This window comes from Peromyscus leucopus, chromosome 7, assembly GCF_004664715.2.
Source record: "Peromyscus leucopus breed LL Stock chromosome 7, UCI_PerLeu_2.1, whole genome shotgun sequence".
NCBI classification, from domain to species: Eukaryota; Metazoa; Chordata; class Mammalia; order Rodentia; family Cricetidae; genus Peromyscus; species Peromyscus leucopus.
In genome coordinates, this window is record NC_051069.1 from 19,381,512 (window position 1) to 19,408,528 (window position 27,017).

The following is a 27,017-nucleotide window of genomic DNA, read 5'->3' on the forward strand; positions in this document are numbered from 1 at the left end:
CTATGATACATAAAAATATCTAATGACTGTACTTAACAAAATTTAAAAAATATAGATCAAGCACAGATATGCTGTTAGTTAAAATGCTCACAAGAGTGAGAAGTAATGTTGAACCTTGCTGAAAGTTAAATACCAACCTCTCTGATGGGCAGCAAACCCTGGAGAACTTTGCATGTTCCTAACAAATAAAACAAACAGTTACTCTTTAAGTATTGTGTTTTAGATGATATATATTCTGGCTTAGTTATGGTCGGACCTGAAGTAAATTATGAGTTAAAAGGTGATTTTCCTAAGATAAAGAGTCTACATGTATTTAGGGTATCCAACTGTGATTTGTTTTAGAAGAAAAACAGAATCCTATAAACATTCACACAACATAATTCTGTTGATCAAATTTTATCCAATTAATAATTATGCACTGCAGTGCTTTGATATTAAGGTATAGCTTGACCTGACTTTAGAAACTTGATATATTTAAGTAAGCTATACATAAATAGCATTCTCATTCAATTTTGTAACAAGAGACTTTCCTAAAAAGAAGTCCTGATTCATATACATTGATACATTAGAATCTCGGAATTCAAAGAAATTCTGCTGTCATATTTATGACTACGAAATAATTTTGTTGAATCTCCATATAGGTAGAAAAGCAAACAAAAATTCATAGTAGAAAGTAATTTTTTTTTGAGTTTTTTTTTTTGATTTATTTAAGTATGAGTGCTGTATCTGCATTGTACACTTGCATGCCAGCAGAAGGCATCAGATTCCATTATGGATGGTTGTGAGCCACCATGTGGGATCCGAACTCAGGCACTCTGGAGTGCTCTTAACCATTGTGCCATCTCTCCAGCCACCGAAAATAGTTCTTTTACTGTGAATTGTAATTACTCACTAACATTTGCTAAGTAATCATAAACACTGTGTCCTTGTCCATGAAATGTCAATTTTTATCAACAAGACCCACAAAACTTAAACTGAACAAAGATTTTTAATACATAAAATTTTTGAGAAAACCTGAACTTGTGTAAAATGAATCTTACTTTTATGCAACAGTTTACCAACTTCAAAAACCCTCAAAACTCAATCACTTTAAGAGACTGAATTGTACAAGTCTATCTTTTGGTATGCGTGTGCAGTATGTGTGTGTGTACACATGTGGTATGCTCAGTGTATGACGGACAGAGGTAAGGTTAGGCCGTCGTTCCTTAATTTCTCACTACCTTTCTTTTTTTGAGACAGGATCTTTTACCAAACCTGAAGTTCATCACTTGACTAGACTGGCTGGCTGGCCAATGACCTTCAGGTTTCCAGTTGTTTCTCTCCCCTACAAACCAGTGCTAGGGCTGTAGACAAGCACCACTATGTACAGTTTGTTTTCCCTCCATGGGTTCTGGGAGCCAAACTCAGGTCCTCATGCTTGTATAGCAGATACTATTATTGACTGAGTCATCTCTCCAGACACTGCAAAAATCCTTTGAAGATTATTTCCAAGGGCAAAAAAAAAAAGAGTTAAGGAAAGAAATCTAAAGACAAAACTACTAATTAAGGTGTGGTTCACTGCTAGGATGAAAGCATTTGGAACCATTAGCCTAATCAGAGGATAAAACTGAGGCCTCTGCTGCAGTTAGAAGGAATATTCACTTGTAGCTTTGAGGAGGAATTTTTCACGGCATTCTACCATCACATAAGAGATGCCAAAACACTGATAGCAGTAGGGCTGGTATACTTCTAAGAATGCAGAAACTGGAACTCCAAGGCTATGAATTAGGTAGACGGTAATAAGTATTCTACCACGAGAGAATACTAAGTCAAAAATATTAAAAATACTGAAATTAGAAAATTCCAGAAGGAAAGAATCAATTGGGCATGAAGTCAATAATTCTCAATATGTAATTAAGAAATGGTTGTCTAAAGAATTTTATATCTTGATCTGTTTCTAAGTTGCTATGCAAAGTTGAGAATGCCATCAAATTTTTGTATATTACAATTTCCTCATTTGTAACAGATCTATTAAAAGTATGCAATTTGTTTCAAATTATTTCTACTAAAGGCAAAGATCCTCCCCCACCCTCTAGGAAACCTTCAAAATTAGAGATGTTAGATGAACATATTATAAAAATCTTAAGAAGTTCTATAGCCAAAGTGTATTTGCATTCCTAAATCAGCACATTTTAATGAGCACAGTACCTGATCTGAGAAAGTGTGTGGTCTAGCTTCTTCCACAGAGATGACATTATTGTTGGGACATCATTTGATGTTTCTAAATTGTAAGAGGAAATAAACTCAGTTGAAGAAAATTCACTTTTCAATTTGAACAAAGATAGATCATAAGAGGAAAACAAAAACTTTTCTAAACTGTTGAAGTTATGTTGGAAATTGAGAAGTAAGCCTATTTGTAACAGTGTGCAAATGTGTAATGAAGTGGGTTTATTTTCTTAAACCAGAGAATCAAATCTAATACAAGTAAAAATATGCATCTAAAAAACTTAGAAGGCTAATAATTTTATACCTCCTTTGTATTAAAGAAAGGCAAACTATGATTATCAGAAAGGTTATACAAACTCCTTCTATGTGTGCTAATCCTTGATATCCATATTAAAAACAGCTGTAAGCAATACTTCTTTCTGGGTACAAGACTAGTGAGCTACAATGTGAAACACCTAGCATGATGCTTACACACCCAGGCATTAGGAAAGGAAAAGCTACTTTTCATCTGGCTGTGACTTTTTGAAAATCAATCTAACAGTAATAGTTTTAATAAGATAAGAACTACAGGAATGTCAAGAAAAATCATCATGAATTCCCCTCTGAACCATCAGAAGTTTAAACAATTATTATTTTATGATCTGTTAACTATGAGTCAATTTTCTAAGTCCTGTGCCTAGTCTCACATTACACAGAAGTCAAAATTAAATTGTCAGTTCAAAATATTTTAGCAAAATAACAATGGTTGTTCATCAGTATAATAACCTAGTCTATTAGTTAACATTTGGAGTTTTAGCATTTGTTTTTACTAAATATAAGCAAAAATGAATTCTGTTTCCCAGTAAAATATATCTTATGAGAATAAGATTAAGTTTTTTGAAGTCTTTTTTTGAGACTGCATCTTAAAATAATGATATCCAATTTCTTACCTTTTGCTTTCATGGCTACATACTCGTTCAAAATTGTTGTCAAGTTTTTTCCAAATAAGGACTGAAAGGTGAAAGATCAAACATTACCAAAACCATATAGTTATCACTTTCCTACCATAAAAGCCAATGAAAGATCGAGACTGCAAGAATCCCGGGAGGAAAGGGTAGAGAATCAGGTCACCAACGTTCACTAAAGGTATGTGTAACACATCTGACAGAAAGAACTCTCTCTGTCTGAACTGTGACTACATGAGTCCTTACGTAAATCAAAAGACACTGTCATAAAAAGCAGTTTTCAGTCGGGGGTAGATTTTTGTAATACTGTTTAAAAGAAACAAAAGGGCCCAGGTCTAATCTGCTCTGGCTAACCAAAAGGCCATGTAAAGCATGTAAAAATGAACTTTTAAAGATAAGTGTATGTGAGATATGCTTCCTAAGGAATAGTACGTTTTTGTTCTTTTTTTTTTTTGATTTTTCGAGACAGGGTTTCTCTGTGTAGCTTTGTGCCTTTCCTGGAACTCACTTGGTAGCCCAGGCTGACCTCAAACTCAGAGATCCGCCTGGCTCTGCCTCCCGAGTGCTGAGATTAAAGGCGTGCACTACCGCTGCCTGGCTATTCTCCCTTTTTTTTTTTTTGGTAACAGGGTCCCACCATAAATCCCAGGCTGGCCTTGTTTTCCTGAGTGCTGGGACTAAAGGCATAGTCTTATATTCCTAAGTACTTGGCAGGGTAAAGCAGAAAGACTGTAAATTCAAGTTCTATCTGAACTACAGAGAAAGTTCAAGACCAGCTCAGATAAGTTAGGGAGATTCCTCAGTCAAAGTAAGAAGAATGAAGCTGGGGTAGAACTCGGTCAGTGCTTGACCAGCAGGAAGCTTGAGAAGGCAGGAGACTTGTATCACTCCCTGTTGTTTTCATTCTTTCTAATAATGAACTGAACTTTGTGCATCAAAGTTCAGAACCTCAGTACTTATCTGGAGAGATGCTCCAGAGTGGTAAGAGGGTGTGCTACCCTTTCTGAGGCCTAAGTTCAGTTCTCAGCACCCACACTGGACAACTCACAACTACCTGTAACTCCAGCTCCAGGGGACCCAATGCCCTCTTCTGGTCTCTGAGAACTCGTGCATTCATGTGTGCATATTCTTACACAAACATACACAAATATACATAATCAAAAAAAAATTAAAAATAGCCGTCAGACATGGGTGCTGGGCATGGAATGTGGGTCCTTTGGAAAAGGTGCTTCAGCCATCTCTCCTAGTTCTCCAACTCTTTCAAATTTTTCAGAACTGTTTGGGGGATTCTAATAATTTTTCTATGTAAAAATTAGGGTACATCAACAATTCATTAAGGAGCCATCTTTAACATACAACTACAAGTACCATGTGAAATCATGTAATTCTAGAATATTCCTTTTATATAAGGATAGCTACAAAAAAAGAGGTGATAATAAAATACAAAAATGTTTTGTTTTGTTTTGTTTTTTTTTAATTTCTGGATAAGGTCTTGTTGTGTAGCCCAAGTTGGTCCGAAAGTAATGACAATTGTCCTGCATCTGCCTTCCAAAGCTGGCTAAATCCCTCTTTCAGCTATGTGAATTAGGCAGTCTTAAGTCATGTGGCTATCTGCCAAAGCTGACTTGGCTGATGAGTGACAAGGGTCTGGCTATGTTGCCTAGGCTGTCCCTAAGCCTCTGGGTTCAAGTCATCCTGTGATTATCTCAGGTCCCAAGCAGATGGGACACAGACATACAGCACAGTGCCTCACATCATTAATAAGTTCATTTTAAGGCTCTGCTTTATAGTCTTCTGTGTTGGTTAGTAATGAAATGTCCTGTAAGGAATAAGTAACTCACCAGTAAGCAGGCTGGGATAAAACCTTCATCAGTACAGTGTTCTGCATATTCTTTTAAATTTGAGCTTTCCAAAATAAAAGTCTGGCAAGTAGACGTGAGGTTTTCTTGTTGTAAGTAACCTAAATGAAGAATAGAAGTTCGAATATTTCAGTAAATTCTGTACTTTTGGTAAGTGGCTTTTAAAAATGCTAGAGCGTGCAGGAAAACCCTAAACAGCTGCAGGCAAAACGTGCTGGTGTTTTACAGCCTTTCACTAGGTTGTGCTGCAATACGACGCAGGAGTACAATCACTGGTTCCTCTATAGGATGCAACTGCAGTTAAGCTTGTAAAAAGACATTTGACAGCTGGGCGGTGGTGGCGCACGCCTTTAATCCCAGCACTTGGGAGGCAGAGGCAGGCAGATCTCTGTGAGTTCGAGGCCAGCCTGGTCTAAAGAGTGAGTTCCAGGACAGTCAAGGCTACACAGAGAAACCTTGTCCCAGGGGTGGGAGGAGGGGAGTGGGGGAGATCTTTGACAAAGTACAATTATTTCATAATAAATTTAGAAAAAAACAAGGAAGAAGTAAGTGCATTCCACTACTCCATGACTTCCACAATAACTACATGAGGGGGTGGCATAATTTACTTACTGGATTATTGAAAAGCCATTCTCTCAGAATTACTTGTGTTTGACTATCCACTTCATGATTTAATGGAGTGAACAGATCTATGTACACTGTGTTCAAGGTCAGAAGGAAATTCTAATTTTCCAATTATATCCATTATATTATATTAATTTCAACAAGAACTTCATGCTGGAACAAGTGGATACCTACTTTCCAAAAACATGAAGCTATCCCCCCAAACCTAAAACCCAAACAAAAGACAAACAACAAAAAGATAATGATATCCTAGGTATAACATCTGAAAATCAAGCATTAAAGAAAAAGATAAGCTGATTATCAACATTTCAAATTTCTATGCTACTAAGGACACCATCAATAAAGTAATATAACTTAAAATGGAAGAAAACATTTGCAAATCATGTATCTGGCAGATGCCAAAAACCAAATGATATAGTGAACTTGAAAGGGACAATAATAAAAAGATAATCTAAGAAATGAGCAAAAGCTTTGCAAAGACGGTAATACAACAAACTCACAGAAAGGCATTCAACTTTACTAGTCATTAAGAAAATGGAAAATGAAAACTATTATTTCAATTCATATACACTGGGATAAAAGTCCTTACACCCATTATGACCCAAATAACTCTTGAAACCATGCTAAAGGAAGTCAAGCATAAAACCCACAAATATTTCAATGATATGGGATGTCCAGAAGCAGTGAATCCAAACCTATAAAAAAGCAGGTAACTGTTGGAGGATGAGGAAGTTGAGAGTGCCTGTTATCAGTATGTATTTCCTGTTGGAGACATGCTTGTTTTGGAATTAATGGTACCATTGCTTATTAGGAATATTATAAGCTCCCAAATATTTTATTTTTTGTCAAGTATACACTGTCATGAAAAGAACCTAACTATAAATTCCTAACATAGTGTATGAAGCTTTACTTGTTGCATCCTAATTTCATTTAAACTCTGTCTTACCATTCCATCTCTTCAAACAAATCAATCTTACAGAAGTCCCACAAGTAACAATGCTCTTATTTTAAAGCAAATGTATATTATAATTATATTGTTTGCTTGGGCAGCTCACCTTGCCTTAGCCTAGGTAATTTCAACTCATTTTTTTGGTGTTTAATATAATTTTCAATTCTTCAGGAAACTTTAATTTTTTATATATACCATATTCCCTTTCCCTACACTTGTAAGTCTTCTGTAATAACTGTAAGTAATCCCTTATATTATTTACCCTATGTATATTTAGCTCTGTGCTGGCAAAATATACCAATCAAAAAACATTTTTGTTATACTTAATAAATGATATCCAAAGTCTTTTCCTATTTTAAAATTTTAGACTTTCTTCACTTGGAAATATATTTTTTTAACACAGTTCTAATTAAAAACAAAACAAACAAACCAAAAAAAAAGAGGGTTTGGAGAGGTGATTCAGAGCATTTGCTGCCCTTCCAGAGAACTGGGTCAGTTCTGTTTTTTTTTCTTTTTTTCCTATAATATTTATTTCATGTACATTGGTGTTTTGCCTGTATGTATGTATGTATGTCTGTGTGAGGGTTTCAGATCCTCAAGAATAGGAGTTACAGACAGTTGTGAGCTGTCATGTGGGTGCTGGGAACTGACCCCGGGTCCCCTGGAAGAATAGGCAGTGCTCTTAACTGCTGAGCCATCTCTCCAGCCATGGATTCAGTTCTTAGTACCCACACTGTGGCTTTCAACCATCTGTAACTCTAGTTCCAGGGGCTCCAACAAACACCCTCTTCTGACCCCCTACACTGCAGGAATGTAGTACAGACAAACACTAGGTAAAGCAGTCAAACAAACAATAAAAAACAATCACGATGAGATGACCTGCAACGGATTACACATGAGTTCTAAAAAGGGAAGAGCAAGGAAAAAATCATTTCATTTTAGGCACTGCTCTGATTTGGGAATCAACTAATCGCTTTCTTCTTGTAGTTAATGAATAGGTTTTCTCACTTCTGATTTATGCCTTATATGAAGAAAAACAAACACACAAATAAAGTGTATTTTTTGGAGCACAAGAAGCATTTAGAAACAAACAAAAAACCAAAACCAAAGACAAACAACAACAAAACCCTTTATTTCAGATATCCCTACTTTAAAATTTCTATCATTGAAGATCACATTGCAGATACATAGTTACATGAATTAAAACAATAGGTCTGGCCTAACAAAATAGCTCAGCTGTAAAGGCATCTGCTTCATGAGCCTGAGGATTTAGTTTGAACCCTGGGACCCAGGGACCTCAGAAGAAAGTTATCTTCTGACCTCCACACGTGCCCATCTTCATCTTCCACACAAAGTAATAACATTCAACTGCACTATAACCACTGAACAAATCCCTGTTGGTACCTCAAAGTACTCTTTGTACAAGTGAGCTGCCATTAAGATCTGTGAACACAAATTTAAAACATGTACAAACCACTGGAATCACCTAGGAATTGGGGCAGCTGGAACTTTTTCTTCAGGTTTTGGATTTGGATTAGATCCACCAAATAAATTTTTTTTGGTCATGGTAGAGAATTCTAAAAGCATTAATCACCAAATATATTCAGTTACTTGAGACTTGTAACAGGTGGTCGTTGTGAAATGGGACTCCTCCAAGATTTTCCTTCCTGGAGAACATACATTCCTAAAAAGTGATATCATCCTAAAAGCGGGTAGAAACTGCTTCTGAGGGAAATAGGAAAATTTCATTTTTACGCACATACAAGAGCTATACACCTAATATAAAAAAATGTACAGTTTATTTAAATATGTGAGAAGGGCTGTTAGAAAAATTCTACAAAGACTCCTTAAAGGGTATGACAGCGAAATGATGCTCTAGGCAGAAAGTAATGTAGTTAATGTGTTCTTCCCCCCCAAGAAAAAAAATATGATCAATTGTGATAGGATACCTTGGGCAAAGAATATCAGATATGACAGTTCATGATACACTGTAAGTCGGTACATGCTTACATAGCGTATTTGAGGAAAGGTTCTGTGAAAATGCTGTATTACTTCTATTTGTTATAGAAATGTTCAAGTTATGGCCACCTAGAAATACCTGAGACACATTATGTTCTACTCTTAAATATCCAATGATGCCATTGTTTATATGATTAACTGGTAGGCTATAAAAATGCCTGGGCTGGAGAGATGAGTCAGAGGTTAAGAGCACTGACTGCTCTTCCAGAGGTCCTGAGTTCAATTCCCAGCAACCACATGGCGGCTCACAACCATCTGTAATAAGATCTGGTGCCCTCTTCTGGCCTGCAGGGACACATGCAGGCAGAACACTGTATACATAATAAATAAATAAATCTTTAAAAAAAAATGCCTATTCACCAACATTCACCATCTGACCATAACCAGTTATCAACCACATGACAGGTAAAATCTTAACTATATCAAGGCTACCTAAATTTTAGAAAGCGGAATTCCAAGAGCTTGGCCTTTTTAGGGAAAGACAAAATGGAGCCCGAAGAAAGCAAGAACTAAAGCCCCTTTTGTGTAAAGACCTTTTCCGTGTACTCTGACTCCCCAGGAACATTGGTGGCTTAATGTCCTTGAAAAATATAAATTCTTAGAAAAACAATTTACAGCGACTTGTAGTAGCAGATCTACAAGTATAAGATGTATGGTTTCAATCCATAAATTATGACTTATAAAGAGTTAGAAGATAGAAACAATTTATGAAAAGCTAGTCAGAAAATGGGAATAGCTTAGTTCATGAGAAGATAGAGACTCAAGAATTCACTACCAGGCATGAGAAAATTATTCAAAGCTTGAAGAAGGTATAGATGTCCTGATATGGTTGGGAAATTCAAACACACACACATATACATATATGGATAACATATATGTAAGAATTTATTTGGGTAATATGCCTAGTATGGATGCTGCATAAAAGATAATACTTAATGAGATTCACCAGAAAAGACAAAATGGTTAAGAACCATGAAAAACTGGACTGGCTTATCAGTCAAAAGTGTGCATTTACTCTTCCAGAGGACCCAAGCTTGATTCCTAGCACCCACTTAAGGTGGCTTACTTACAACTGCCTGCAAATCCAGCTCCAAGGGATCTATTATCTCTAGCCACACACCCGAAGGGAGTGAATACAGGTATTATTCAAGATATAGAATGATCACAATTGCATTCTGGTAAATACATTTGCATTCTGGTAAATGCAATTGGTAAATAAAACCAATAGCTCTTGATCTCTTAAGAATATGTCAGTTCTGGTCCTGTTTGTTCTCAAATCAATTCATTTCCCAGGACTCTTTATGAAAGGAAGCCAGACTTCAAACAGGCAAAGTTACCCAGCTCACCAGTCAGCTAGCTTCCGGCTAAGTTTGCTAAAATGTCAAGCGCAGGTTGGAATTCAGGAGGAAGAAGCCATAGTCCCTGATGGCCTTAAGAATCTCTTCTCTGACTATAGCTCCCTTATAGACAAGTCTTCAGTTTCATCTTCCCACACTGTTGCCTCTGGGTCGCCTTATAGTGCCTTGTCTCCTGGATTAGCACAGCTTCCTGCTGTGCTAACTAACCTATAAGTCGCCTCACATAAGCTGTTCAGCTTCTTAGCTTTTGTATCACTTGGTGTAACCAATTCCCTCATTAAATCCTACCACATTAAACAGACAACTTGGTTTCTGGTTTCTTTTCTGAATGGATGCCAACTCATACAGAAAGTAACCTACTTATGAAATTGAAGAAAATCTGAACCTTTCAACCATGAAAGTGTTCATTTTATACACAGAACTTTTTATCATTTTGGAAGGTCCTAAGAACTCCTGAGGCTTGAATCAAAGATAAAGAATACTGAATGAGAAAGTTTCAGTCCAGGAAGAAGAAAATAATTTTAGGGATGGTTGCAGAACAATGTTATGTAATTAATACTAGAGTATTATAAACTTAAAAATTGCTAAAATGACCAATTTTGTTATGTGTTCCTTACTAAAAAAAAAAAACCCCTCTACCCACAGAGCTATTTTAATAGGACACTGGAGAAATTACTAACTCTAGCTATTGGAAAAATTTTCTGATATCATATTTGACTTGAACCTTTAATATAAGTGTATTAGGAATACTAGGGAAAGAGGAATACATATTATTTGAAGAAATAGTTAATTAGTTTAGTCTTCTGCAGCCTAGCGAAAATATTGAGAGGACGGGCCTGGGTAGGAAGACAAGTAGAATCAGCTCCAGAGTACTTCCTATGAACTATCAGTAAAAGCCAAACTGGTGGCCTAGAGGCAGTAAGCAACAGTATGAAGTATCTTGGCCTCTGCAATAGTCTGAAAAATTCCATTAAAGCAATAAATAGCTGGCTGTGGCCGAGCAGAGCAGTGAGTTGAGTATAGTAAGCTGAAGAATTAGAGGAAAATGAATCAGTTAAACAACTAAGTAACAAGTGGTTTTACAAGTAAGTGACACAGGGCACTGGACAATGTGAGATAGGGTTCAGAAAAATGTTTTGGTGTTAAAGGGTTAAAAAAAAGAGTGAATGCTAAGCGAAGAAAAATTACCTTTCCCCTCATGCTTAGAAATTGGCAGCATTTGGAACATGTCAAAATACAAACAAAAAACCCCAAGGGATCAAAACAGGGGCTAAAGATGCTAAGGGGGTACAACAGAAGAATCCTGATCAAGCAATAAACCTGTTGATGTAAGTTTACATATGAATAAAAGGTAACTAAATCACAGAATTGTGAGTAGCGGGATTCTTTGTATGCCAAAAGTGTTTCAATTCTTAGAACATATAGTGGGACCTAAATGATTTGGGAAGATTTGAAACAAGATTAAACATGAACTGCAATATATATATGTGTGTATATACACACACACACACACACACACACACACACACACACACACATACACATATACATATATATATATTCTACATCCATACACACACAATTCCAAAACAGAATGGAAGGCATGCTGAAATTCATGGCATTGAAAATGGAATCTGAATCTAAGATGGTTTTAAGGATGAAAACCAACGACTGAGTTTCCAGTCAGCAAGAGAAAAATGATCAGTAAACAGCTTGTTAGTGGGGGAGAAGCATAATTACTCCAATTAGAGAAACCCTGTCATTTCCTGAAGGTTTTCTTAACAAGGCAGGACTGTGTCTCAGGGGACACACTGACAGTATGTAGAGGCATTTTTTGTCCTTCTTACAGCTGGGAGTGACTGGGGAAGGAGGTACTCAAGGGTAGCTAGTGGAGAGAAATCAAGGTTGTTGCTAACCATCTCATAAAATCTTGAACACAGAAAAACGACTCATAATAATAATAATAGTAATTATTATTATTATTCACTTCACAATGTATTGCCAAACTCGAGAAACCTTTTTTTTTTTCCCCTTTTAGAGACAGGGTTTCTCTGTGTAGCCCTCACTCTCCGACTAGATCCGCCTGCCTCTGCCTTCCAAGGACTGGGATTAAAGGCATTTGCCACCATGATGGGAAGGTTGAGAAACTGTTTTTAAGACTATGATCACAGAATTTTATTTGGATCGCCAGACTGCTAGAAGTCACAATTCTTACACAAACAATACACACAGAGGGAAAAAAAGGACACATTAATATATATTTTCATATTACCCTAATAAACTTAAAAATTACAAGATAACTAACTTTAAAAGTCACAGGTATAAATCTAACTACTTAATTCTGATGAAGTAGGAAAAAAAATAAAACATTCAAAACATTAGTTTTAGTGTTTAAGGTTCTCCAAAAATGGACGGTGGAACCATGTAGAGCACCTTAATATTTCCTGCCAAACGTCTTCATCAAGAACCCCATGATATTTTTATTTTATTTTTAGGACTAGGCACAAAGCAAATGTTAGTAACGGTTGTGGAAACTAGGGAAGGATTTACCAAACTTCTACCAATTTCTTCTAGGGTTGTTGCAAATAATGTTTCAAAGTCACCGCCCAGTTTTGAGTCTAAGAAGTTCTTGTTCCCAGTAGTACAATTCCTTTTATTCTTTCAGAGGACAAACAACGAAAACTGTCTTTCACATAGACAATATACCCCGACGGACCAGTGGTCTATGAACTAGCTCTTTTCAAAAATGGAGGAAAAACCAGGGCTAGAACGTGTGCAACCAGAAGGCAGTCGTCGTACCCTCCGAATTATTTGCTCAAGAAGTCAAAAAACTGCCATTCTAAAATATGCAACTGGCATTTCAAGCCTCTATGGAAGGAGTATGGAGACCCTGTGTCCCAAATTCCTAGTGCTAACGTCGGGTTATGGGTAAGGGTATGGGGAAAGTCTTTCCACAGAGCTGGGCGGCCGGGGAAGCGCTTTCTTGTTTTTGCTTTTCCTTTTCCTTTTTCGGTCCCAGTTCTGACAAGGGAAAGGGTGAGGGGCACCCAGCCCCGTCCATCACGTAGACGACACTCTTTCAGGGGGTCCCAGCGGGCCTGGCTCTGCCTCGGAATCCAGGCCCCAGGTGTTCCACGCCGAGCTTCTCCCTTCGGCTGCCCCCTCGTCACGGAGCTCGAGGAGAGGGGCAGCCACCCACCAAGGGGTTAAGGACGCCCGAAGTCTCGGAGGGACAGAGCATCTCCCTCAGTCTGAACTTGGACCGGAGGGGGCGACCCCTCAAAGCTTCCCCACCCCAAGCAACTATTCCCCCGCCTCCGGTCTTTCCGTCCTCTCCACCCTGTCCGATCACCCGCCCTCCGGGGCCGGCACTTACCCAACACCAGCCTGGCTACATCCGAGGGTAACAGCATGATCCGAGCTGCACAGGGAGCCGCCTGAAGGTACGAGAGTCAACTCAAAGCAAACACCGCGACAGCCCCGGCGCCGCCGCATCTCCCGGTTCCAGTGGCGGTACTGAACCCGCGGCAATTTGTCCCGCCTCTTTCGCTACACACCAGCCAATCACTTCCGCGGGAGACAGAAAGGCGCCGAAATGAAACCCGCCTCCGTTCTCCTCCGCCCTGTCGTCATTTCCGTCCGCGGAGGGGTGGGGCTAGAGAGGACCCGGGGGCCCGGCGTGGGAGCCTCCGCCCCTGGGCGGAGTTGCCGGCGCGAGGTCGTTCCTCATTGGTGCGCCGTGCGCAGGCGCGTTTCCTCAGCCCCGCGGAGTGTTTGGAGTGGGGGGGGGGCGAATGTTTTGAGTTGGCGAGCGCGTGACCCGCGGCGCGCACGCGCGCGCGCCCTGCCGGGACTCAAACTTGGGGACCCACGCTGGACCGACGTGCTGCTTTTGAACCGGAAGCGGGAGGGCGTGCGTGGAAAACCTGCAGCGTGATCCGTGGACGCGGGAAAAGGCGAAGCGACCTCGGTTTGCAGACAAGATGCAGCGACGGTAGGAGCGCGGGACGAACTGCCGGGGCTTTTGTGAGGGGAAATTCTCGTCAGACCCCCATCTTTTCCTCGGCTCCGGAATGGCCCTAGACGCCTCTTAGCTCATCTTTCCGGCCGTCTGTGAGCTTCTCCCTCTCGCTGCGTACCCCGGGAGCCTGCTCGTCCCCCTTTCCTTGTCTGTCACCTTAAGGGTTCCGCGTGGTCTAGGAGACGACTCATTTTTTTAAAATCTCATTTTAGTCACAGACCATTTATTTACGTTTAAGCTACAGGCTCGTCCGAGCGAAATAAAGTACGGGTTCGTGGTTGAGAGCGTGGGCTCGGAAATCGGTCTCAGAGTGCGAGTTCTTGTTGTCAGTTGTACGACCGGTGCTGGTGTCGTCGTCCCCTCCGTCCCCCTCCCCCGGCACCGATAATTAGCTACTTTTCAACGCGGTCCTGTGATAGAAAAGCACTGGGTTAGCCGAGGAGGGGCTGGGCTGGTTCTGTGGAAGCTGAGCCCGATTTGCTGCGAGGCTTCGCCGGCTGTAGTTTGTTCTGCAGGATGGTAGCGAACCTTCCAGACAGAAGGAAATGCATGGAAAGGCACCAAGAGTAGAAGGTTTCTGAAGCTCCAGAGCATCGAGTGATGCAGATTTGTTGCAAGTTTTCAGCACACTGAAGCCACAGACAGGGATCAGAGCGAAAAGAGGAGAAAAAAAGAACCGTCCAAATAGATTTCTGAAGCGATCCTGAGGGAAAACAGTAATAGGATGGCCGTTACACTGAACACGTGTGTGTGTGTGTGTGTGTGTGTGTGTGTGTGTGTGTGTGTGTGTGTGTGTGTGTGTGTGAGAGAGAGAGAGAGAGAGAGAGAGAGAGAGAGAGAGAGAGATCGAGAACGAACTCCTTGAGGTAGATAGTGGTATCATTTTCTCGTTTCGCATTGAGAAAACAGGTTTGAGACGTTAACCAGCATGCTCCAGGTTGGATAGCTGTTAATTGACTGGGCTTGACTGGAACAATACAGCCTGACTGTAGAGTCCACTTCTGCAACCCGTGCTAGCCGTGAGCTCCCAGCCCTGCTGCCTGAGCCTCCCCTAGGCCTGGGAATATAGATGTGTGCTGCCCTGCCCGGCCGCCGGGTGCTCTGTACTACCCGTGGAGAAAGGCATGCCTAAGGGTGGGGTTATTTCTGGGAAGAGGACGCGTAATTTTCCTTGCCAAATTTGTAAATACATCAACTTAATTGAAAGTAAGATTGGATTTGTCAATTCAGGGGCTTTTGCTTAGGAGGCTTTTTCAGTTGAATGTTGAGAGCTGAGACTATGCTGTTTTAGTCTCTAAATAGGGTTTGTTTGCTTGATAGCTCTCTATACTCCGGTTGGGTAGCTTTAGTTCTCCGCCCACCACTTTTTTTTTTTTTTTAAACACGGAACATTTCACGAATTTGTGTGTCATCTCTGCACAATTGTCCCAGTTTTACTGTGTGTGCTGTGGAAGCTGGCACAGTTCGGGCTTGCTTTCAGTTCCCTTAACATGTACTCTTATTCCTTTTTAGGGCTTTTTGGCATCTCCAGTCTCCTTCCCCAAAATGTTCACTCTGTAGTTCTTCCTATAATTGGCACCAGTTCATTCAGTTCTTGACATAATTAAACCTCTTTGATTCATGTTCATGACAGTTTATTTAAAACGATAAATTGTTGTAATTCTTTTTTTTGAAACATGAGCTTCTATATGGAAATCTGGCCTTGATCTCACACTGAGGGTGACTTTAAACTCCTGATCCCCTTGCCTCCACCTCCTCACTGGTGGGATGACGTGCATGTTCTCTTCTGTTGTTTTTTACTGTGGTTTTCTTTCCTTTGAGGTGTATATTGAAGTTTGAAACTATGCCTTAATACTTTGATTGTTATCATCTTCCCCACATGTCTTCAGGAGAGGAGGCTGTGTCCGTGTAGTTCATTTGTTTTCTTGCTGTCCCTGACATATGCCTAACCTGAAACACTGGATGTGTGAAGCAAATATTGTTTGCATTTATTGGGAAATGTTTTCTATTTGCAGAGATAATACTGAACTGTTTCATTTTCTTCAAAATACACTTTATCCTGCTGTCCAAAGCACACATTTGAGAATTAGAGCATGATTTTGATATATTCTAAGAAAATATATAGAATGTTAAGAAAAATTATTGTGTCTTTGATCACAGTGTGCCTCTGGATGTACAGTTAGGTTTAAAAGTATAGAGGTACTGTAGTCTAAAATAATTACATATAGATTTATATTACAGCCAGTTCTCAGCACCAAAAAGAAAACCCAAAATAAGTGAAATTAAGTGTGTATATTTATTTCTTTTTACAGGTGAGGATGTATGTTCTGAAGTCTTAAACCATGAGTCTAGCACTTAATGATCTGCTCATTTGCTGCCGGCAATTAGAACATGATAGAGCTACAGAACGAAGGGTAATAAATTATTTGACATTGTTTCTCTTGAAACAAATGTGTGATAGGTAACACAGTATGTAATTGTTATTATGTTCTTTCTTTTTTTTTTTTTTCTGTTTTCAGAAAGAAGTGGAGAAATTCAAGCGTCTGATTCAGGATCCTGAAACAGTCCAACACCTAGATAGGCATTCAGATTCCAAACAGGGGAACTATCTGAATTGGGATGCTGTTTTCAGGTATCTCTTTGGATTTCTTTTACCTTCTTTCTCTGTTTTGTGATGCCATTTTATTGTTTAATTTTGTTCACTGTCTATCATTGTGTGTTATATAGGAAGCTGACATTTAGTTATCTAAAAGATAGTTTTAAAAACTCATACAGAATATTGAAAGTTGTAAGTCATTTCTTCCACAAAATGCTTTAGACCTTTGTCATTTAAGATCAAGAAAGAAGCTGGCCATCATAGAATTCCTGTAATACTGCACTCTTGAGGCTGAGACAGGAGATGCATGAATTCCAGTCTTAACTGGTCTACGTAGCAAGACCCTGTCTCAAACGAAACAAAACAACAGATTAAGAATTTTGTTCATTTTGACTAGTTTATAAGGATTTATTTCAAATTATATTTATAAGTAAGTTATAATATCCGGGCACAGGTGGTGCATACCTTTAATCCTAGTACTTTGGGGTTAGAGGCAGGCAGATCTCTGAGTTTGAGGCCATCCTGGTCTACAGAGCAAGTTCTAGGACAGCCAGGGCTACACAGAGAGACCCTGTCTTGAAAAAAGGAAAAGAAAACAAAAAAAAAAGTAAGCTATAATATTTATCATTTTGATTGTTACTGATTATAAATAACTAGCATGTGTTAAATTATATTAAAACAAATAAAATATTGGAATACATTCAGATTAAAGCAGTTTAAAAAACTTGTTTGTGGGAGCTGGAGAGGTGGTTCAGCGGTTAAGAGCACTGACTGCTCTTCCAGAGGACCTGGGTTCAATTCCTAGCACCCACATGGCAGCTCACAACTGTTTGTAACTCCAGTTCCAGGGGACCCTCACACAGACATACATGCAGGCAAAACACCAATGCACATAAAATAAAAATTCAAACAAACAAATTGTTTGTGGCAGAGTTTATACATTTTTATATTGAAACTTCATTTTCAACCATAAGTTCGTTTATAACTAGAAACATATTGTGAGACTTTTGTGGGGGGAGATTTTTGAAAAAAAAAAAATGTAAAAATATTTTTATTTGTGTGCGTGTGAGTGTCTTTGTTTGTCTGTCAAGTGTGTGCAGATTTCTGAGAGTCCAAAAGTGGACATTGAATATCCTTGAGCTGAAGTTAGAGGAGGTTGTAAACTGTCTGGCAAGGGTGCTGGGAACTGAATTCTAGTCCTTTGGAAGAACAGTCAGCACTCCTAACCACTCAGCTATCTCTTCAGCCCCCCAAATGTATTTTAAATTTATGTAGAATACTAAAAGTATTCCATCTGAAGCTGGTATGGTGGTATAGCACCTGTAATCTTGGCTCTTGGGTGGGTTGATAGAGGAAGATAATGAGTTCAATTTATTATAAATAAACAAAATAAATGATTGCAGTAAAGAAGGTGTTCTCATTTCTTCATTCAATATTGTCAGTCTTAGAATACCTCTAACAGATAAACTTTTATTCATTTTTTAGTTTTTTGGGACAGGGTTTCTTTCTGTATCCTTGGCTATCTTAGAACTTGCTCTGTAGACCAGGCTGGCCTCAAACTCAGAGATCTACCTGCCTCTGCCTCCATAGTGCTGGGTTTAAAGGTGGACACCATCACCTCCCAGTTGATAGACTTATTTTTCATCTCTTGTTCAGTACTAAACTGTGAAAGTTCTAAATGCATTGACATGGAAAAAAAAAATGCATGCTTTATCATTGAGCATTTAATTTGTTTGTAATATTACAACTACAGTTACTAATCTGTTTTTATAAGCCGATTAGATAGGCCAGATTTACAGCAAAAACTTCTGGCCAGCCTTCAGAATCTTCTAGGCAGCCTTCATTTAAAAGACTAAAAGTATTACTAGCTGATTCTAATGTAAGGAGAATTGAAGTCCTCAGTAGCATGCTGAGCAAGTGAGGCAACAGAAAATCATGCAGGTTACAGATGAAAAGCTTTGCAGGCTAGGCTTTATACTGATTTTGCACCTTGTTAGACTTTGGAAAAGAAATAGTTTCATATAGCTGGTACAACACGGTGGTTTAAGTGAATTTTTGGGGGTAGGAATACATGAGTTTTTGAAATGGTAAAATTATACATATTAATGAGGATATGAATTTCCTTGCAGGTTTTTGCAGAATTATATTAAAAAAGAAACAGAATGTCTGAGAACCGCAAAATCAAATGTATCAGCCTCCACACAGACCTCCAGACAGAAAAAGATGCAAGAGATCAGCAGTTTGGTCAGATACTTCATCAAATGTGCAAATAAGAGTAAGCAACATTATGTATTACACACACACATGCTTCAGGAGTTACTATAGCATAAACTTGATCTTAATACAGTAGCATAAAAATTAAGTACTGACTGAAATTCCTGGCAAATATACTGACTTAGTACTATTGGTTCAAAATTTGGGGGAATTTAGCATAAAATGGTAAGCTTGAAAATTATTGCTTCAATTCCCCCATGTCTTTAGACAGTGGCAGTAAGTATCACCTTAAGGATTCACCTTAAGGATTCACAAAACATTTTGAAGCTGAACCATTTTAAAGGTATAAAAGCTTGTTAGGCCAGTGTCATGGCTTAGCAGATAAAAGACACTTTGACCTGAGTTTGAGCTCCGAAACCTATGTGATGAAGAAAACCAACTCCTTCAAGTTGTCCTCTGATCTCCACACATGTACATGACGTGGATGTTACAGTACACGTGTGAGCATGTGGACACACACAAAGTTAATAAATGAAAAATGTAAAAGACAAAACGCTTTTAATAAGTCTGTCTCCATTTATTAATGCTTCTACTTTAATTTCCCAGATTTATCTACTTATGTATATGAGTATTTTGTCTGCATGTATGTAAGTGTACCCTATGATATGTTCCTAGACCTTGTAGAGATCAGAAGAATCCTATGGAACTGGATTTCTGGGTGCTTATAAGCCACCAAATGAATGCTGGGAACCAAACCCAAGTCTTCTGCCAAGAGCATTGAATGCACTCCACTGAGCCATCTCTCCAGCCCCTCTAAGTTCTTAAATGATATACAGAAAACTTAGTAATTATTTCAACATGATATCATTTGATATATTTGAAAACAGAATTCCTGCGTACACTTTCTCTAATTCTTTCTGCTCATGTGACCTAGGTTTTATTTTTCTCTCTCTTTAATATTCTTCTGTTTATTTCTTTGTAGTATAATCTAATAGACATAGTCTACAGTTTATTTGTTTCAGTTTTGCTTTTGGAAACAGGGTCTTTCACTGTAGCTCAGATTTGTGATCCTGCTGTCTCAAATCTTCCTTGTGCTGAGATTGCAGACATGTGCTGCCATGCTGCCTGTGCATTTATTTATGTGTGCTCATGTATATGTGTGATGGGTGCACATGAGTGGTCTGTTGAATGGGAGATCTGAGGACAACTTCAGCTGTCTGTCCTTTGGTGCCATCCACCCTATGTTTTTGTTACAGAGTTTCTTGTTGGCCTGGAGGTTGACAAATAGGCTAAATTTGCTAACCTACAAGTCCCAGGGATCCTGTCGGTCTTACTCATGCTAAGATTACAAGTGCATGCCACTATACTCAACTTTTTTATGTGGGGTCCAAGAGATGAAATAGAGATCCTCATGCTTGTAAGGCAAGCACTTTACTAAACTATCACTCCAGCATTTATTCATTCTGAGATAATGCTAGCTTTTTTGTAGTCAAAATACACTGTTTTATATTGTGCTGTCATTTAAAGAAAAAAAACTGAACAAAAGTCAAGTCCTTTTTTTTTTTATGTCAGTGACAAACCACATATCTCTCATCTTGAACCTATATAGTTAAGTTGTGTGTGTGTGTGTGTGTGTGTAGATACATATACGGTACTGCGTACTAAACCTGGGGCCTTGTGTGTGCTAGATCAGCTCCCAATCAATAACAGCACCTCTACTCCCTACAATTGATATTCTGAAGGAATGATTTTTAAAAAGTTTCACTTCGTTTTACTTATTTTATATACATGTATGTGCATTTGCCATGATGTGCTCATGGATGTCAGAGGACAACTTGTAGGTGTTGGTTTTCTCCTTGTATCATATGGGTCCTGGGGATTGGACTCAGATCATCATACTTGGCAGCAAAGCACCTCACCAGAGAAGCTGTCTTATTTACCTCAAGAGTGACATTTTTGAAGCAGAAATGCAGGATCATCATAAGCGTCTGCAAAGAAATGGGCTTTACATAGTGTTGAAAACTAGAATAAATAACATTTGTTGAGAGATCTCAGACTTTGTACACTGTGCAAATAAGGATATGGATTTGTGATAGCAACTTTGGGCTGAAAATGAGGCAAATATATGGTCTGGCATGATGGCTCAGCAGGTAAAAGGTACCTGCTGCCAGGCCTGACAACCTGAGTTCAGTCCTTAGGACCCACATATTGGAAGGAGAGAATTGACTCTCACAAGTTGTCCTCAGCCTCCTATGTTCATGAGGACCATGCACACACCTAGGCATATACACACCTAAAAATTGTACTTGGAAAATCCAGATGATAGTAAACATTTAGTGGAAGCAAATAGGCTCTTGGTTATGAGCTACTAGATTGAGTCTAATGAGCAGTCATTTAAAGAAATTATCCATTCCTCTGAGATGCCACTTTATGTGGATAGCTGTAAACCCTCCCTAGATTCTCTAGCTAAGACAAAAGAAAGCCACACTGAAACATTCCATACTTGCCTTTGGATTGTGTGGTACAAACATTGTATTATTGGCTTGTAACATTGGGAGTTAATTTGTACTATGTAATTCCTAAGAGAAAGATACCAATTTTGTTACCCTGCAGAAAAATTTGTAGCTGATAATTTTGCTTTCTAGTGAAGAAAAACTTTTAAGTTACAAAATTAATCATGGAGATCACATTTAAAAATTACCAGTATGTTGGTTTACAAGAAAGTAAAATTGCAGATACAAGATCATAGAAACAGTCAAAAAGTACTTTTTTTATTTAGGGGCTAGCTTTTAAATAGAACTCAGAATCTGAAGCAGCAAGCTCAGGACCAGCCCGAGTCTGCACCAGGTCCTCTGTGTATGTATTACAGCTTTCAGCTTAGTATTTTTATGGGGGCTCCTGAGAGTGAATGAGTGGGTCTCTGATTCTTGTGGCAGCTCTTGGGGCTTCTTCCTTCTGTTGGGTTGCCTGGTTCAGCCTCAATGTGATGGTTTTTGTTTTATATTTTATCATGTTTGGTTGTTATCTCTTAGAAGCCTGTTCTCGTCTAATGAGTGACAGGAAGGGAGTGGATCCGGAGGGAAGGGGAGGTGGGAAAGAACTGGGAGGAGTAGAGGGAGGGAAAACTATAAACAGGATATATTGTATGAGAAAATCTATTTTCAATAAAAAATTTAAAAGATTGGATTTTGTAGTGTCAGGCTCTTTAAACTTAAAATCAGAGTTATCATCACCTTCCCTTACTTCTTCAGTTCTATTTAAACTCATGTTGAGATTTTAACAGCCTTGTTAAATATTGTAACCAAAGTAGAATGAAGAAAGACACTGAATAACTAGTGGGTGTGGGAATAGCTGAAAAGGAACTTTAAGTAATACCCTTGTTCCTCATTCTGTATTAAACAGAGTATAGAGAATAGAAAACCTAGCTATGCGACTAATTCCATGAGGTTTCTTAAGTATATAGATAAGTCAGTCTCATAAGACAGATCTTTAAATTTTTGTATACTTGTTTTTTGTTGTTGTGGTTTTTTTTTTTGTTTTCTTTTACAGTGATAGGTTGAAACCCATGGTTTGTGCGTGCTAAGCAAGTATTGTGTCACTGTCATTTTTAGGAAATAGAAACATTGTAAGTTTTAAAACATTTATGTTTGGCAGAGGAAGAGAATATTCTGGGATAAAGAATATAGAAAAATATGATTTCATTTTAGTATTTATGAAATATACTCGACTTTATTTGTTGTCTACTGTGGGTCCTAGGCATTTGTGGTAATATAAAATTTAATCCTTTCCATAATGTTCTGGTAATACAACAAATACTGTAGATAAAAAATGCTTCAAGAATTGTGAGAGATACCCAAAGCGTAGTAGAAAAGGATCACAGGGATGTGAGCATCATCATGGGCCAGATGCCTGAAATTACAAGCCCTAACTGAAAGCTTCTGTACTGTGATGTCAGTGAGTATTTACCATAGCGTGATACTTCTGAATATAACCAGTCTCATCATTAAGAAAATGCTGTCCTAATATAATTCATATATGCATTTTGAATTGCACTCTACACGTAGTTCGATTTCAAAATGAAATCAATATTGAAGAAACAATAGTATTCTAGCTTTGACATTAGTATAATTTGATGAAAACAAAACCTTTTTTTTCCTGTATCTCTGGCTGGCCTCCAATTCACAGTACTCCAGCTGTTACCTGGAGTTATACGCATGGACCACCTTACCTGACTTAATTTTTTTCCTGTTTATTTTAAGACTGGGTCTCATGTGGCCCAAGGTATTCTTAAACTTTTTTTTTTTAATTAACATTTTTTTTCATTTATTTTGCATACCTACCACAGTTTCCTCTCCCTCCTTTCCTCCTGTTCCCTCCCCAACTCCCATCAACCCTCCTCCCCATCCACTCCTCTGTCTCCATTCAGAAAGGGGCGGGTCTCTCATGGGCTTGAACAAAGCCTGGCACATGGCAACAAGGTTGAGGCAGGACTAGCTCTTCCTCCTTCATCAAATCTGGGTTTCCAGTATGGAACAGGTTCCCAAAAGCCAGCTCAGTGCCAGGGACAGGTCCCGATCTCACTGCTAGGAACCTTACAAACAGACCAAGCTACCTAACTGTCATGTGTAGAGGGCCTAGGTCAGTCCCACGCAGGCTCCCTAACTGTTGGTCCAGAGTCCATGTATTTCCATGAGCTCAGCTGTCTCTGTAGGTCATCTTCCCCCTCATGACCTTGACTACTAGTGCTTGGCACAGTGCTTGGCTGTGGATCTCTGAATCTGCTTTCATCAGTTACTGGATAAAGGCTCTCTGATGACGATTAGGGTAGTCACCAATCTGATTACAGTAGATGGCCAGTTCAGGCACCATCTCTACTATTGCTAGGAGTCTTAGCTGGGGTCATCCTAATACCAAATAATCCAATTAAAAAAATGGAGTACAGATCTAAACAGTTCTCAACAGAAGAATCTCAGATGGCTGAAATACAATTAAAGAATTGTTCAACATCCTTAGTTATTAGGAAAATGCAAATCAAATGGACTCCAAGATACTTGTTAGAGTGACTAAGATCAAAAACAGATGACAATTATGTTAGAGAGGGTATTCTTTTTTTTTTTTCATTTTTCTTTATTAAGAAATTTTTTATTCCATATGCTATCCACAGACCCCTCCTTCCCCCAGCCCTCTTTCCCAAGCCACCCCGCAACCCCACATCCCCCAAATCGAGGTCTCCCATGGGGAGTCAGCAGAGCCCAGCACACTGAGCCTAGGCAGGTCCAAGCCCCTTCCCACTGCACAAAGGCTGTGCAAGGTGTCGCACCACAGGCACCAGATTCCAGAAGTCTGCCCATAGACCAGGGACAGATCCCCTGCCTGGGTGCCTCCCAAACAGTTCGAGCCAAACAACTGTCTTCCATGTTCAGAAGGCCTAGTCCAGTCCCATGGGGGGCTGGCTCCACAGCCCCCAGTCCACAGTTCATGGGCTTCCACTAGTGTGGCTGGTCATCTCTGCACATCCCCCCATCATGATCTCGATGTCCTTTACCTGCAGTATCTGAGAGGGTATTCTTAAACTTGCTGTATAATCAAGAATGATACCTTGAGCTTCCTAATCTTGCCTTTACCTGGGGCTACTGGAATTATTGGTGTAAAATACTGTACCTTGTTTAAATTGTTTTTAAGTGTAATTTTGTGACCTTTAAGATTATACATCTATGGGGGTAAGGGGAAGGGGTGGGAGGGGGGAGAACAGGGGAACCCGTGGCTGATATGTAGAACTGAATGGTATTGTAAAATAAAATAAAAGGAAAAAAATACAAAAAAAAAAAATATACATCTAGGGGTGGGAGAGATGATTCTGGTTAAGAGCACTGGCTGCTTTTCCAGAAGACTTGGATTCAATCCCCAGGACCCACATGGGCGCTTCCAACCACCTTTAACTCCAATCCTAGGGGATCTGATGCCGTCTTCTGGCCTCTGCAGGCACCGCATGCACATGGTACACAGACATACATGCAGGCAAAACACCCATACACATACAAATTAATAAAATTTTAGAAAATGTGGCTGCCTAAAGTGCCCAGTTTAAAAGAACATTTATCTTATTAGCACTGAATTTTCAGAATATTGTGTTAAAATTTCAGCCTTTTCTATATGTATGTCATTTGTATGCTGTTAGATGCCATGAAAATAATCTTGCTTTTTAGAGTGAATAGGCTATTTCTAATTAGAACAACTCAAGATTATTTTAATAAATTTATTCATAAAGATGCTCATAGGCTTAGAATCCTCTTAAGTCTAGTGTCAGGAATTATGAATTGTTAAGTATAAAAATTTAATCCTTATTCTTGCAGTATCTTTTGGGGTTGGTAAACTTAATCTTTAATGGGGCCATATAGCAAAATGTTTTTGGTAAACTTAATCTTTAATGGGGCCATATAGCAAAATGTTTTTTTTTGTATTTTCTGGGCTATATATTACCTGTTTTAGTTACTGATTTCTTGTCATTTATAGTAGTAAATGCATGATCATGATTGTGTTCCAGTAAAAGTTTATTAACAAAATATCCAGCCAGTTGAATTTTACTCAGGGGCCATAGAATTTGCTAATATCTGTCATAAGAGAAAGTGAATTGAGAGCAATTTCAGGTATGGACTCAAGTAAAGAAGCTGGCATTCTAAAGATTTTTTAAAAAATATTTTTAGGGGCTAGAGAGATGGCTCAGAGGTTAAGAGCACTGACTGCTCTTCCAGAGGTCCTGAGTTCAATTCCCAGCACCCACATGGTGGCTCACAACCATCTGAAATGAGATCTGGCACCCTCTTCTGTGTTCATAATAAATAAATAAATAAATAAATAAATAAATCTTTAAAAAAATATTTTTAACATCTGTATGTTTTTACTTTTTCATTTTATTTTTAAATAGGAGCACCCAGGCTAAAATGTCAAGACCTCTTGAATTATGTCATGGATACAGTGAAAGATTCATCTAATGGTGTAGCTTATGGAGCTGATTGTAGCAACATACTACTCAAAGACATTCTTTCTGTGAGAAAGTACTGGTGTGAAATATCTCAGCAACAGTGGATAGGTATGTTTTGAAAGCTGTTATTATTTTCCCTTAGAAAATGAAATTTCAACAGTAAAAGCAGTTTACATCCCACAGATGATTCACAATTTAACATTGCATTGATGAAATTCTATCATTACAGTATCAGATCTTTAATTTTTTTTTTCTTTTTCAAAATAACATCTTACTATGTATCCTATTCTGGCCTTCTTCAAGTTACAATCTTCCTGCCTCGATCTCCTGAGAGCTATGCACTACCATGTTCGGTTCTTAATTTTTATCTATTATGTACTTTTTAAGTTTGTAAGTCACATATAGTTTATAGTAGGTGCTTACCACTAGAACTGGAATCACAGATTTCAAAGATTAGTGCTGTGTTTAACCAATTTCACAATCCAGTGACTGAAAAAAGTCCAGTCAACTAAAAAGTTACCATTCCATTTGTTATAATACACATGCTTGTATACAATGTGTACACACAGCAGTGACATCTCAACTGGACCATAAATAAAGGAGAAAGCCCAAAGAGAGATGTCACAGTTGAAAGCAAGAGTTCTGAGTTCAAAGGGATGTGGTGGACACCTTAAATGTTACAGAAAGGATAAGGTGCACAGGTATTCATTGGATTAGGCAGAGACACTAGAAAGCTGACAAGGTAATGAAAATCAAATGCATTCGAGTATCTTACCCATTGACTTTACTAGACATGCAAAGTGCTATCTTTTTTTTAAATTTCTGTTTCCAAATTGTTCAGTGCTGTGGTACAAATTGCTTCTTATTCCTGGTTTCCTTGTGTTAGCACTTGAGAGAGTTGTTAAACCCTGATCCTAAATCACTGATCGTGTAAATTCTCCTACCATTGTGATGCTGTCTAACTTGAGGCCTCACTGGAGTCAAGCCCATTTGTACAGCGTTTCAGCATTGTATTGTAGTCTAGGCTGTTAAACAGAAATAAAAAACAGACATGAAAGGTTTATATTATTTAGTTCCATTTGCAAGTGACAGGAGTGCACATGTATAATGTCTCAAGAAATTTACATTGGATGATGATATTTGAGTATTTTTTCAACCCCAGAAACATATTTCTCATATGCAATTTTACTATCAACTTGTGTGTTTTTTGCTACTGGATTCATGGGGAAAGTACATACATCTGTAT

At 38.6% G+C, this 27,017-nt stretch overlaps 2 protein-coding genes across 4 annotated transcripts in view; one reads left to right on the top strand and one right to left on the bottom strand.

Annotated features, from left to right (window-relative positions):
* Positions 1-13,512, bottom strand: part of LOC114690278 (protein NPAT) — a 40,055-nt gene extending 26,543 nt beyond the window's left edge. For all 3 annotated transcript variants that reach the window (XM_028864966.2, XM_028864965.2, XM_028864964.2), the window contains exons 1-5: positions 13,335-13,512; positions 4,991-5,109; positions 3,135-3,195; positions 2,188-2,260; positions 138-178 (exon numbers count right to left, since the gene is read on the bottom strand). In XM_028864966.2, the coding sequence (XP_028720799.1) occupies positions 138-178; positions 2,188-2,260; positions 3,135-3,195; positions 4,991-5,109; positions 13,335-13,371 (331 nt within the window). In that variant the 5' untranslated portion in view covers positions 13,372-13,512. The remainder of the gene's footprint in view (positions 1-137; positions 179-2,187; positions 2,261-3,134; positions 3,196-4,990; positions 5,110-13,334) is intronic.
* A 208-nt stretch (positions 13,513-13,720) lies between these two features.
* Atm (ATM serine/threonine kinase) overlaps positions 13,721-27,017 on the top strand; it is a 112,787-nt gene continuing 99,490 nt past the window's right edge. Inside the window, exons 1-5 of the mRNA XM_028864961.2 lie at positions 13,721-13,952; positions 16,292-16,393; positions 16,499-16,611; positions 18,705-18,850; positions 25,715-25,879. Of these exons, the coding sequence (XP_028720794.1) occupies positions 16,322-16,393; positions 16,499-16,611; positions 18,705-18,850; positions 25,715-25,879 (496 nt within the window). The 5' untranslated portion in view covers positions 13,721-13,952; positions 16,292-16,321. The remainder of the gene's footprint in view (positions 13,953-16,291; positions 16,394-16,498; positions 16,612-18,704; positions 18,851-25,714; positions 25,880-27,017) is intronic.